The sequence below is a fragment of the Nyctereutes procyonoides genome, unplaced genomic scaffold, assembly GCF_905146905.1.
Source record: "Nyctereutes procyonoides isolate TBG_1078 unplaced genomic scaffold, NYPRO_anot_genome, whole genome shotgun sequence".
Lineage (NCBI taxonomy): Eukaryota > Metazoa > Chordata > Mammalia > Carnivora > Canidae > Nyctereutes > Nyctereutes procyonoides.
Window position 1 is genome coordinate 70,171,753 of NW_026575135.1, and position 12,639 is coordinate 70,184,391.

The 12,639-nt window shown below is 54.2% G+C and overlaps 1 protein-coding gene across 1 annotated transcript in view; it reads right to left on the bottom strand.

Annotated features, from left to right (window-relative positions):
• Nucleotides 1–12,639, bottom strand: part of COL23A1 (collagen type XXIII alpha 1 chain) — a 322,912-nt gene that overhangs the window by 39,045 nt on the left and 271,228 nt on the right. The window contains exons 4-5 of the mRNA XM_055302599.1: nucleotides 8,569–8,576; nucleotides 6,993–7,019 (exon numbers count right to left, since the gene is read on the bottom strand). Of these exons, the coding sequence (XP_055158574.1) occupies nucleotides 6,993–7,019; nucleotides 8,569–8,576 (35 nt within the window). The remainder of the gene's footprint in view (nucleotides 1–6,992; nucleotides 7,020–8,568; nucleotides 8,577–12,639) is intronic.

Sequence of the window (12,639 nt, forward strand, 5' to 3'; positions counted from 1 at the left end):
TCTCGCCTAGTACAGTTCAGCTCAAAGCTCGGCTCTCCCTGGGACCAAGGCTGCAAGGCTGGCAGTGCACCCATTGCTGATTCTGGAGACAGACACAGTAGAGCTCCTGGCCACCCTCTGCCCCATTCATTTCTCCTGCTGGGTGCAGGGTGGTACTCAGGGGGCAGGGCACTGCCCAGCCCAGGATCTCTGGTTCCGGCCCCTCCCCTGTCACCTGGCCTGCAATCTCTGCCAGCTCTCATTTCTGCCATCTGTCTCCTTCCACTCTGTTCTCCCTGGGGCAGTCTTGACTCAGGCTTCCTCTGCAAATTATTGCCCCCACCTCCTCCTTGGGCCCCCTTCCTTGCCAGGGAGGTCTCTGCAGTGTACACACCTGTCCATGTCACTCAGGGGCTTCTGTGACCTCCAATCTCTGTGGCTGGGTGGGTGGTGGGGGCGCCTTGCACTCAGCTTTACCACCCTCCTTTCTCTGCGGGCCTGCAGAGTCACTGTCCCCCAGGGACAGGGGACCACATTGTACCCCCTGAGGTGTAATCCTTTTCCAACTCCATCTCATCCCTCAAGATACACCTTAAATGTCCTTTTTCTGTGAGGCGTCCCCTGGTCCTAGGCAGAGTTAGCCACTTGATCCAAGGCCAACTGGATGTATTACAGCCCCACTGGCCCCACTGGAAAAGTCTCTGTATGGGAGGCTCTCACAGTCTGAGTTTTGGGGAGTTTTCAGAAGGATAGCCAGGCCCTGCGTCCTTGCCCACCTTGACATCTGGAAGAGCAGCACGCCCCTATAAACTTCAGCTTTTTAATACATAAAATGGGCACAGATCATAATGTATGGGGTTGGGATGTGCTTAGAAACTGTGAAGTGCCACTCGGATCTGATTCCAGACGTTTTCCACTGGGGCCAAGCCTCGCCTTTGGCCAACATGGATACAGAGGCCAAGAAGGCCTAAGTGATTGCCAAGGCAGGTCCCCCAGCTGGGCCCTGCTCCATTCAGTGGCTTCTTGACAGGGACAGGACGCTGGCCAGGGAAACAGAATTGGACACTTCATCTCAAGGGGGATGCCTCTCTTCCTAATTTCTAATAGCGGCTACAATACAAACATATGAGTGAGGAATAGCAAAGAAGGTGGAATGGAGAAACAGACTTCTTTCTTTAAGTTAGACTTGATTTTCCATTTTGGTTTTGACGGAGAGCAAGAAAGGGTCTGGGCCATGTGATAGCGGGGGTGGCCTGGGGGTGAGCTCCAGGCCCAGGTAAGAGCAAGGGGTAAGGATGAGGAACAGAATACTGACTCCCAATATCATTTTCCCTGGGTGCTAAGAGGAGAAAGACCCTCCTGCCACTGCACAGAGGGTCCTGAGCTCCCACCTGCTGCTCCAGCCTGCTTCCTGATGGGGTGGCTATTGTGCCCGAGGTGTCCCCAGCCTATGCGCCAATCTGGGCTTTGACCTGCGGGTGGGCCTTGTGTCTCTGCCAAGTGCTATTAGCGGGGAGCTCAGCCTCCTCATCTGTCAAGTAGGGAGGAGCCCATGGACCTCCCAGGGTGAGAGCAAGCACTCAAGCGCACTTGCTTCCCTAGCATGCTGGAAGGGCTTGGGGGAGGGGAGGAGACGAGACTGTTCTGTCTTCCCTCAGAAAGGAGGGGAATCTCCGAGCCCCTGGCAAGGCAGTTTGTGGTTTCTGTAAACACAAACACCAGCCTTGGTCAGCCTGTTAGCCTACAGTGGACGAACTTCTGCTCTGCGCAGCCCTGGAGCTCTCTCCGGCTTCCCCTTCCACCACACCCCCTCATCTGCTTGCTCACTCCTGCCCCGCTGGCCTTGCGTGTACTCTGGACATGTGAAGATCTTCCCTACCTCATGACCTCATGCACTTGCTTTTTTTCCCTCAGGAACACTTCCCCCACAGGTCTGTGCATCGTTTTTACCATTAAAAGCTCATCCCCCTCAAGAGCCTTGCAATGATTTCATCCTAGTTATGCTCACCCATGCGCCCAGCTGGCACTCTTGATACATCCCTACTTTATTCTCTTGCTAGCACATTTCACTGCTAGTTTATTGGTTTCCTTGTTTATTGTTTCTTTCCCCTTCTCTTTCTCTTTTTATTTTTATTTTTTAAAAATATTTTATTTATTTATTCATGAGAGACACACACAGAGAGAGAGAGGCAGAGACACAGGTAGAGGGAGAAGCAGGCTCCATGCAGGGAGCCCGACGCAGGACTCGATCCCGGGTCTCCAGGATCATGCCCTGGGCTGAAGGCGGGTACAACCCAGGGATCCCCTGGAAGCTGAGCCACCTAGGGATCCCCTGGAAGCTCTTTTAAAAAGTGGTGGGACACCTGGGTGGCTCAGTGGTTGAGCATCTGCCTTTGGCCCAGGGTGTGATCCCGGGGTTCCAGGATCCAGATCCATTTCCACATTGGGCTTCCTGCGTGGAGCCTGCTTCTCCCTCTGCCTATGTCTCTGCCTCTCTCTCTCTCTCTCTCTCTCTCTGTGTGTCTCTCACAAATAAATGAAATCTTAAGATAAAATAAAATTAAATTAAAAAGTGATTTCCTCGGGCAGCCCGGGTGGCTCAGTGGTTTAGCACCGCTTTCCGCCCAGGGCCTGATCCTGGAGACCCGGTATTGAGTCCCACGTCCGGCTCCTCACGTGGATCCTGCTTCTTCCTCTGCCTGTGTCTCTGTCTTTCTATCTCTCTCTCTCTCTGTCTCTCGTGAATAAATACAATCTTAAAAAAAAAAAAGTGATTTCCTCTTTAAACTATACCTGCAATTCTATGCTCTACCACCAGGTAGCAATTAGGTCTGCACAAACTTTATTAAAACTAATTTTAATCTCAAAGACGGTATTTCTCTTTAAAATAGACTTTAGGGGATCCCTGGGTGGCGCAGCGGTTTAGCGCCTGCCTTTGGCCCAGGGCGCGATCCTGGAGACCCAGGATCAAATCCCACGTCAGGCTCTCGGTGCATGGAGCCTGCTTCTCCCTCTGCCTATGTCTCTGCCTCTCTCTCTCTCACTGTGTGCCTATCATAAATAAATAAAAAATAAAAAAAAATAGACTTTAAATTAAAACAAGATACATACACTCACATTTTTTTTAACTTATCATACTGGCATAGATTTAAAAGCATGATAATACCGTAGTTGGCCAGGGTTTGGGGGAAATATGCGACATTTGTATGCTGTTGGTGGGAATGTAAATTAGAAGAGCTTCCAGGAGGGCAATTTGGCAACACACATCAAAAGCCTTCAACATGTGCAAACCCTTTTGTCCAGCAATTCAGCTTCTAGACATTGATTTTAAGGAGATAGCCATGGAAATACACCTACATTTATTCCCGGGATGGTGACCATAGGGCTAAAAGATTGTCAATATAAACACTCTAACTTGGACATTGGTCAAATTATACAGACGATAAAATACTATGGAGCAACTGCTTTCCAGAAAAATTCTTAAGGATGTGCAAACATTTCATGCTATATTATTATTATTTTAAAGATTTTATTTATTTATTCATGAGAGACAGAGAGAGGCAGAGACACAGGCAGAGGGAGAAAGAGGCTCCAAGCGGGGAGCTCGATGTGGGCCTCGATCCCAGTACCCCAGGATCACGCCCTGAGCCAAAGGCAGATGCTCAACCACTGAGCCACCCAGGCGTCCCTCATGCTATATTAAAGGAAAAGAAAGAAAAAGGCTACAAAGGAGTATGTCCAGTAATCCTATTTTTAGAATAACAAATATAAAAACAAACCCACACATAATGAGTTCTGAAAGAACAAACACAGAGATATTGGGAAGTCTTATCTGTGGGTGGTAGGATTATGGATGATTGCTTTGTCCTTTTTTGTGCTTTTCTTTATTTGAGGACGGTTTTATAATAAACACACTTCTGTTGTCATCAGCAGGGAGCTCTTCACAAACTCTTGCAGCAGCAGGGCAGGCTGGGCTCTTTGTAAGGAGGCTATGAACAAGATGACCGCGTGCCCTCATCAGTCCACAACCTGCTCCACTGTCCTGCTTGGCTCCTGCCGCCCCAGTCTCTGGACCTTGGCTCTCAGGTCCACATATGAACCTGGTTTCAGCTGGTCTCACTCAGGGGAGGGGCCAGCCTGCACGAATGCAGAAAACAGCCAGCACAGTCTCCACCATGACCCTTCTACTTGACATGTTTCTTGCCCTCACTTCCTTTTAGGAAGTGACATGTTTTTAACAAAGAAAAAAAGTCCTTCCTGAGGCTGGTCTTGAAGTTTCCCTGAGCTTTGGAAAAACACCTCTTCCTAAAACTGATCATTCTTAAAGCCACTTTATTTTCCAAATACTGTCAATATATGTTGGTGGATTCGAGTGATTTCTGGGGCATCTGGGTGGCTCAGTTAAGCATCTGCATTTGACCCAGGTCATGATCTCAGGGTCCTGGGATTGAGCCCCTCATAGGGCTCCCTGCTCAGCAGAGAGTCTGCTTCTTTCTCTCCCTCTGCCCCTCCACTCCGCTCGCTTGTGCTCTTGCTCTCTCTCTCTCAAATAAATAGATAAAATTGGGATGCCTGGGTGGCTCAGTGGTTGAGCCCCTGCCTTTGGCTCAGGGTGTGATCGCAGGGTCCTAGGATTGAGTACCGCATTGGGATTCCCACAGGGATTCTGTTTCTCCCTCTGCCTATGTCTCTGCCTGTCTCTCTGTGTGTCTCATGAATAAATAAATGAAATCTCAGAATAAATAAACAAAAATTAAAAAAAAAGAGTGATTTCCTAAACCTGTCTTTCTTTCTCTTGCGGCTTTCCTTGGTGAGGAAAGAGAGGGGCCATCAAGGGACTGCCGCATGCCATGCTGCACTTGGATCCTGCGCATGTTACCCTATTTTAATCTTCCAACTCTGTATGTGTGACTCCAGGCTCCAAAAGCCCGAGTGCCCTGCCCGAGGCCACAGAGCTGAGCCAGGATCCTGAGTGAGGTCTGAAGCACTCCAAGCCCGAGGATACTCAGTACACGAGATGCCTCTTAGGAGGCTGGACTCCTGTAGCTGTGGCCATTACCCCCACCTCTGGGATGACCACGGTGGAGCCATCTGTACCACACCTCAGGCTGGGAGCCAGGCCCTCCCCAGGCCAAGGGATGGTAGTTTCAGCTCAAAGCACGTGGGCCCTGTGAGCCCATGGAAGGTTCTCCCACCTAACTCCTGCCCGCATGAGCCTGCTTTCCCTCCTGCAGGAAAACTCAGGGTCTCACTCCCACCCTGAGGGCCTCATGGAAAGGACTGCCGTGGAGTGGTACTGCTGAGAGAGAAACAAGGGTGCTGGGGGCACACAGCTGGAACTGGGCTGGGTCCTGGTGCTCAAGGCATGGATGCTTTGGATCCAGCCAGGGGGCAGGGCCAGCCCAGCAGGGGAAGATGCCCATATCCATGTGGAAAGAGCAGTGTGCATGCAAGCCAGGGTGCCCCGGCCTGTGCACTCGTGGGTGTGTTGCCAGAGACTTTGACAGGGTCCCCTCACCCGTTGCCAGGGCCGGCCAGGCAGTGGGGAAGGCTTGCTGGGCCCTGATCCACTTCCTTCCCAGAAAGCTCCCAATTCCCTACGAGAGGGACACGCTGCATGCACATTCATACTCCCCAGCCTCCCTTCCCCAATGCTCAGAGCCCCGTCTTGGGCCCAAGCTGGGCATAAAGCCCCTCTCATGCTTCATGGCCTCACAGCTGGGTAACAGCCCCAGTCACCTGTCCACTGTGATCTTTGGTGTTTGGATGCTCCAGGCATGACCTTACTTCACCTGAACCCACTGCCCTTTTCACAGGGAGGGAGATGCAGACTTACAGCTTCATAACCAGGGAGCAATAAAAACAGGATTCAAACCCTGGCTTCCTAATTCTGTACCTGGACATGGTGGCTGGTCTGGAACCCCTGTCTTTCACTGGGGAAAAATGATTCCCGTCATCAGCCAACATCCTCTCTCATGCTCACTGCCAGGGAGAAAGGAGACAACGTCACTCTGCTCAGAGGAGCCCATATGGGGAGAAGAGGGAAGAAGAAACCCATTTACTCTAACGACCTCCCACTCTCCTTGGGGCACCCAGCTAGGAGGCCCAGCGTTGGCCTACAGGCCCAGGTCTGCCTGGTACTCAGGGCTGGACTGTAATCCGCAGCCTCTTGGGAAGGCAGCTCCTGCAGGACTGGTGGACCCCACCAGTTCACCCTCCATCACCAGCCTGTCCGGACTCTGGACAGAGCTGGTCGTTAGTGAGGCCTCAGAATCCACCATTTTCCTCCTGGCATCTTCCTGGCCTGAGGTCATAGGACAACCCTGTCTCCTAACCACACCCCAGGTCCTGCCATGGTTACCACCAGGTAACCCCTCTGCGCCCTGCTCTGAAGCATCAGGACTTCTGGATGCTGCGGCCGCGATCCTTAACCCCTGAGCAGGACTGGATGTCAGCACAGCTCCATTTCACTTAGCTTTTCCTGCAGTGCTCACCCAGCCTGGGCCAGGGGACGTTGATTCCAAATAGAAGCCAACTCTTAGGTTTCATTCAAAAGATCTGAGTAGTGATGACACCACAAAGACCCAAATGGAACCAACCAGTCTCCCGTTTCTGAGTGTTGACAGGACACAGTGGGACAGGCAGCCCCTACGCCCTGGGAAGAGGCTGGCAGTGGAGTCAGCCCTGGTGAACGGGGCTGTGGGGGGTGGGGTGGGGAGGAGGGTGCTCTACAGCCAAGGAGCTGCACCCTCCGCTCAGGGCAGACGGGCCAGGCAGCAAGAGTGTTGGGGGCATCGGGGATGCCAAGAGGCCTGCCTGGCCTGCAGGACTGTGGGGGACTGTTCCCAGCAGGCGAGCCCCGGCAGTGCTGATGCTAATCCCCCTCCACCTACGGACCTCAGCCGCTGAGAGCAGAAGAGGAGGAGGGCGGCAGGAGCACAGACAGTTAAAGGCTCAGAGGAAGATCAGCTTGAGAGGAAGGGTCAGAAAGCAAAAAACAAATGGCAAATTACCGGGTAGCCATCTCGTCCTGATTGCCCCTGTGGTAATTAATACGTCATTAATAATCAGACTTTGAAGCGGAGAACCATATGGCAACACTTAGGACGCAATCAGCACCCCCTCCCCCGGTCCCCTCAGGTTCTGCGGGGTCTGCAGCAAAGGCTGCTGGTTCGGTGATGACCCTGGCCGGGACGGGGGTGGGGGTCGGGGGTGGGGGGCAGCGCTCGGGGCTCCGAAGGGTCTGGGCGACGGAGGGGCCCGCGGGGCGCACACCCACGCGGTGCGGGGCAGGGACACTCGGGGAGGACCTCGGGGGTGTGACTCTGAAGGGCGGGGTCACGCCCCCCGCGGAGGCTCCCGGCGGACGGGGCCTACGGGAGGGGCAGAGGGAGGCGGGCGCGGGGCGGGGCGGGGCGGGGGCGGGGCGGGGCGCGGGGCGCGGGCGCGGGGCGCGGGGCGGGGGCGGGGCGCGGCGCTCCTGGGAGGCTCCTGGGGCCTCTGCCCGCCGGGCGGCTCCGCGCGCTGACAGCCGGGCGGGTGCCCCGCACCTCGGCACCCACCTGAGGCTGCAGCTTGAGAATCTGCGTTTGTTGATGCACTTCAGAGTCTAACAGCTAAGCCCCCCGCCCCCCCAAAAAAAGGGAGGGGGGAAGAAAAGAGACGAAAACCACCCACTGCCGGCTGGCTGCAGCCTCGCGCTGGGCCGCAGGGCTCGCGTCCCGGGCCAGCCCGGAATGACTCCGCAGCCGCTGCCGGGACCTGCCCGGGCCAGGGGCCCCGCCCGCGGCTGGCGCTCGAGGGTGCCGGCGGGCGGGATTCTCGCTGCAGTGCAAGTCACAGAGAAGCCGCCCACCCGAGAGGAGTCCCCTCGCAAGGCTCACTTTGGCTCATGCACGCGGCCAGTGGGGCTCCCGACTTGACTCGTCAGGGTTCATCGGGCTCCGGAAAAGCGCCAGGATGAACCGGGGACCGGCCGCCTGTCGCTGTCTCTGGAAGAGGACCCCGGACCGTGGCCCCGCGACCCGCACTGCCCCCTGGCGGCCGACCCCTGACGGCACACCCTCCTCGGGCCGCGCACCCTGGCCGGCCCGCGCTGCGGAGGGCTCAGCTGCCCCAGCCAGGGAGGCAGACGCTTTCTGGCAAGTCGGGACGCCCCATCCTTGCGGGCCTCGCTGCCTGACTCCGGAGCCCTTTGTGCCAAAGCACGCGACACAGAAACGTTTCAACAGATTAACTGCACTCAGAAAGCCCAGCAGAGTGGTGCTTGCATCTCTGTGCAAGGAGCTGAGCCAGAGAGTGGGCCAGGAACGGCCAGGCCCACGCCCGCTCTCTTACAAGGGAAATGGTCACAGAACGCACGGAACGACTTATGGGGCAAGTCAAGCCCCTAGAATTCTGTGATCCCTTCATCTACAAATTTAAAAAAAAAATACATGGCCCCTGTCCAGGATGAATTATTTGCTTTTTTTTTTTTTTTTAAGGACACAACACACCTCTCTAACTAAAAGTTATTTTCATGAAATAGCTACAGAAGAGAACAAAACGTCTTATCTTTCAGGAGCAGAGAGCATAATCCAGGACACTTACAGGAGGACCTGCAAAACACAAGCAGAGAAGCCACAGTCAGTATCAAAGGGAGAGAGGGTCCCCATGCCCAGGCCAGCCCCTTCCTCACACAGCTACTGGCCACCCCTCCTTGCAAGGCTCTGATGCTCTCACCGGCCCCAAAGCCAAGCAGCAGGGCAGGGGGGTGCTTTTGCCCTTGCAGGGGCAGGAGTTACCATGTGGGCATGGGAGTGACAATCCCACCATGTATTGGTTTGTGCCTTCATTTCGAAAGGCTGCTGTTGATCCCTGCTTGGGGCCCACCTGGGTCTAGTTTTGGTAAGCCAGGCACGAATCAGCCCGGTTCCTGCTTGAAGGACAAGTTTTGGTGCTCACCTAGAGGTCAGTTCATTTCTACTGAAGGGGAAAGCCTTGGGGGAGAAAACATTTGGGGCAGAGGGAAGAGCACTCCTTTTTTTTAATGTTTTTTTTTTTTAAAAAACATTTTATTTTTTATCTTTTAATAAATTAATTTTTATTGGTGTTCAATTTACCAACATACAGAATAACACCCAGTGCTCATCCCGTCAAGTGTCCCCCTCAGTGCCCGTCACCCATTCACCCCCACCCCCGCCCTCCTCCCCTTCCACCACCCCTAGTTCATTTCCCAGAGTTAGGAGTCTTTATGTTCTGTCTCCCTTTCGGATATTTCCCACACATTTCTTCTCCCTTCCCTTATATTCCCTTTCACTATTATTTATATTCCCCAAATGAATGAGAACATACACTGTTTGTCGGGAAGAGCACTCCTAAGGGTGCAGGTATGTGTGTGGCTGGGCTGACACCACAGGGGGTGCCCATGGCTCAGCCTGGGGTTAGTGGTGCTGAGACAGGGTGTGCATGGGGACGCAGAAGGGGCTGAGGCCAGAAGTACAGGTGGTTGCTCCGGGGAGGGCCGGGACCTGTCCCCCCCGCAGATGAGGACTCTCGGAGAACATTTCTGAAACTCACAGCTGTCTTCTTCACTTTACAGTGTACAAAGCACACATTTGACCTTCTCAGCCATCTCTGGGAGGTGCGAGAAACATGCTACTTGACAGACAGTAACACAGACGCCCAGGAGAAAGCAGTGACTTGTCCAAGGCCAGCTAGGTGGTTAGGGGTGGAAAAGAGCTCTCACACTTCTTGAATCCCACCCACTTTCCACTAAAGCCAATCACTGCTGATCTAGCAAACCACTCTGCTCCCTGCAGACCGTGGGCCTCACTCTGGATAGAGATGCCGGCACAGGGAGATGGCTCTGGCAGTCTGCAGGCCCACACATATTTATGGATCACCACCTATGAGCCGAGGGGCCCACCAGTGGGTGTGAGAGGCAGCATCTCGGACTCACAGAATTTTTCTTGGAAGGATAGATGCTTAAGAAAACAATGACGCAGGGAGAAGCACAATAAGCTCCTTGCACATACTGAGGTGCCCCTGCCAGGCTGGGTCCTGAAGGTGAGAGATGATTATCTCAGAGAGGAAGGGGGTAGGAGCCACGTGGTGGAGATGGTGATGCTGCTCCAAATGCACTGGGACACTGGGATCGTTGGACTTCAGAGTGGCTCAGACCCACAGGACAGAGGGCCTGGGGAGAGGGCCAGCCAGAGTTCAGGGCCCTGTTTCCACGCCATGGTGCAAGATTTGAAGAATCCTGCATGGAGGAGTGATGGGAGGGGGCGAGAGTGGGTGCGGGGGATGCCTGTCAGCTGTCCCTGTAGCTGATGGTGACCAAGACTCACATGCTGACCGTGGAGAGGAGAGAAGTGAGTCAGGAGACACTTGATAGTGAGGACCATCAGGGCTTGCTCATCGATCTGATGGTCAGGGGTGGGGGTGGAGGGGTGTATTGGGCACAGAAAAAGGAGACACAAGACAAAGACTTTTGGCTTGAAACAGTGATATATGGTGGTGCTAACACCCAAGAATGGTGACACGAAGGGCTGTGTATCCCCTGAGTCTAGACTAGGGTGGGACAGGGCATTGGCCACTTGGACATCTGTACCACTGACTTCTCACCTTCGGCCAGGCACCTCATGCCTTGTTTTCCTAGGAAAAGAAAAGCCAGTGGATGGATGGACCATTATCTTTCTGATGCCGCATGCACACACCTGCCTGTACCTGCGTCTGGGCCCGGCCTCCTGCCTGTCTCCTCAGGTTAAGGCAGAGGAACTGACCCACCCCACCTGCCAGGGGCCCTGAACCCACCGTGCCTCCCTGCCTGACGCATCAAACCCACTTTCTCCAGCAGATGCTTCCCAGCAGCTCTGGATGGGCTCCAGTTTCTTCAACAAAGGCACATCCTTTGCTCACACACCCTCCTATGCTCTGGCCCTGGATCTCCTCTCCCTCACTGCTGGGAGGAGGGGTCCCCTGTCACCACCTTTAATTCCACGCCTTCCACACACCCTGTGACCCTCTGATATGGGTTTCATCCCTATAACCACCAGAACGGTTCTCATGGAGTCCCGCACACCTGCCTCCACATCAGTAAGCCCACCAAGGATTTCTCCTCCTCATCCCACACTGCTGTGTGTTCCCTCCTTCTGGAGGCGCTCTCTCCCTTCGGCTTCCAAAAGGTCCCGTTTGTCTAGCTTCCCTGGCTAACTCAATCTCTCCCAGCCTCACGTAGAGGCTCCTCAGAGCTCACAGCAAAGGCTTTCTTCTCTTCAGTTCTCTGCCAGACTCATCTAGCCCCTCTCTCCTGTCTTCCCCAGGGATCTCATCACGCTCATGACTACACCAGGCACAAGTGTCCCAAGTGGGTGACTTCAGCCCCAGCTGTGCCTCAGAAGCCCAGACTCCTTCTCTCAAACTGTCTGCTTGCCATATCCCTTTGAACAGTCCTGAAGACTCCTCAGACCAAGGTACACAGACACGCTCATGGTCTTCTGCCCACAGACATGCTCCTCTCCTGGTTCCTAGCCTCTGGGTGACATTCCCTCCCTCCCAGTGAGAAGTTCCCCTTGACACGCTCTCCCTCCCCAAGCTATTGGGACATCCATTCCACAACCATTCACTGAGTGCTGTTCTGGGGACACAGGATACAGCAGTGACAATGACAAAGATCCCTGTCCTGAGGAGGTTTACCTTCAAGTGAGGGAGGTAGCCAAGATACCATAAGCATAACGAACCAGTACATCACCTACGAGATGACAAGTGCAACAGAAAGAGAGGCAGTGGGACGCCTGGGTGGCTCAGCGGTTGAGCTTCTGCCTTCAGCTCAGGGAGTGATCCCAGGATCTGGGATTGAATCTCACACCGTGCTCCCCGCGGGGAGCCTGCTTCTTCTCCCTCTGCCTATGTCTCTGCCTTTCTCTTTCTCTGTGTCTCTCATGAATAAGTAAGTAAAACTTAAAAAAAAAAAAGAGAGAGAGAGAGAGGCAGTGAGGCAGGGGAAGGGGGAACTGTTAGTACTGGGGCACAGATGAACACTGGGTGACAGATGGGCATGTTCTATAGGGTGGCTGGGGTAGAGGTCTTCCCTAGGTGACATTTAAACAAAAGCTCGAAGGACATAAAAGACAGGGCCTGCAGATTCCAGGGAAAATCTGTACCTGCCAGAGGGAACCCCCAGTGCAAAGACCTGTACTCTTGGGGGGCAGGACAAGCCTGGTGCGTTTAAGGAACAGCTAGGAGGCCACTGAGGCCACAGCAGAGTGAGAGGTGGCTTCAGGCAGGTGGGGGCAGATTCACTCCTAGGACTTTATCTTCTCTCCGAGATGGGAGCCCCTGCAGGGTTTAGCATGGGCATAGGACAAGATCTGGCTGACACACGAAAAGGCTCACACCCTGTGGGGGTGGCAAGGGTACAATCCTGCAGTGACGCCGGAAAGGAATGATGGTGGCTGATGGTGGCAGTGTAGGGGGTGCAAGTGGCAGGGCTCTGGATGGAATCTGAAGGTAGAGCCAAGAGGATGTCTCCAGACTCTGGAGCCTGAGAGAGAGGAGTCAAGAATGATGTCACAATTCTAGCTTGAACAACTGCAGGGATGGAGTTGCCATCAACAGACATGGGGAGACCATGGGTCAGGCAGGTTTGGCTGGAAGGACCAGGAGCTCAGCCTTGCA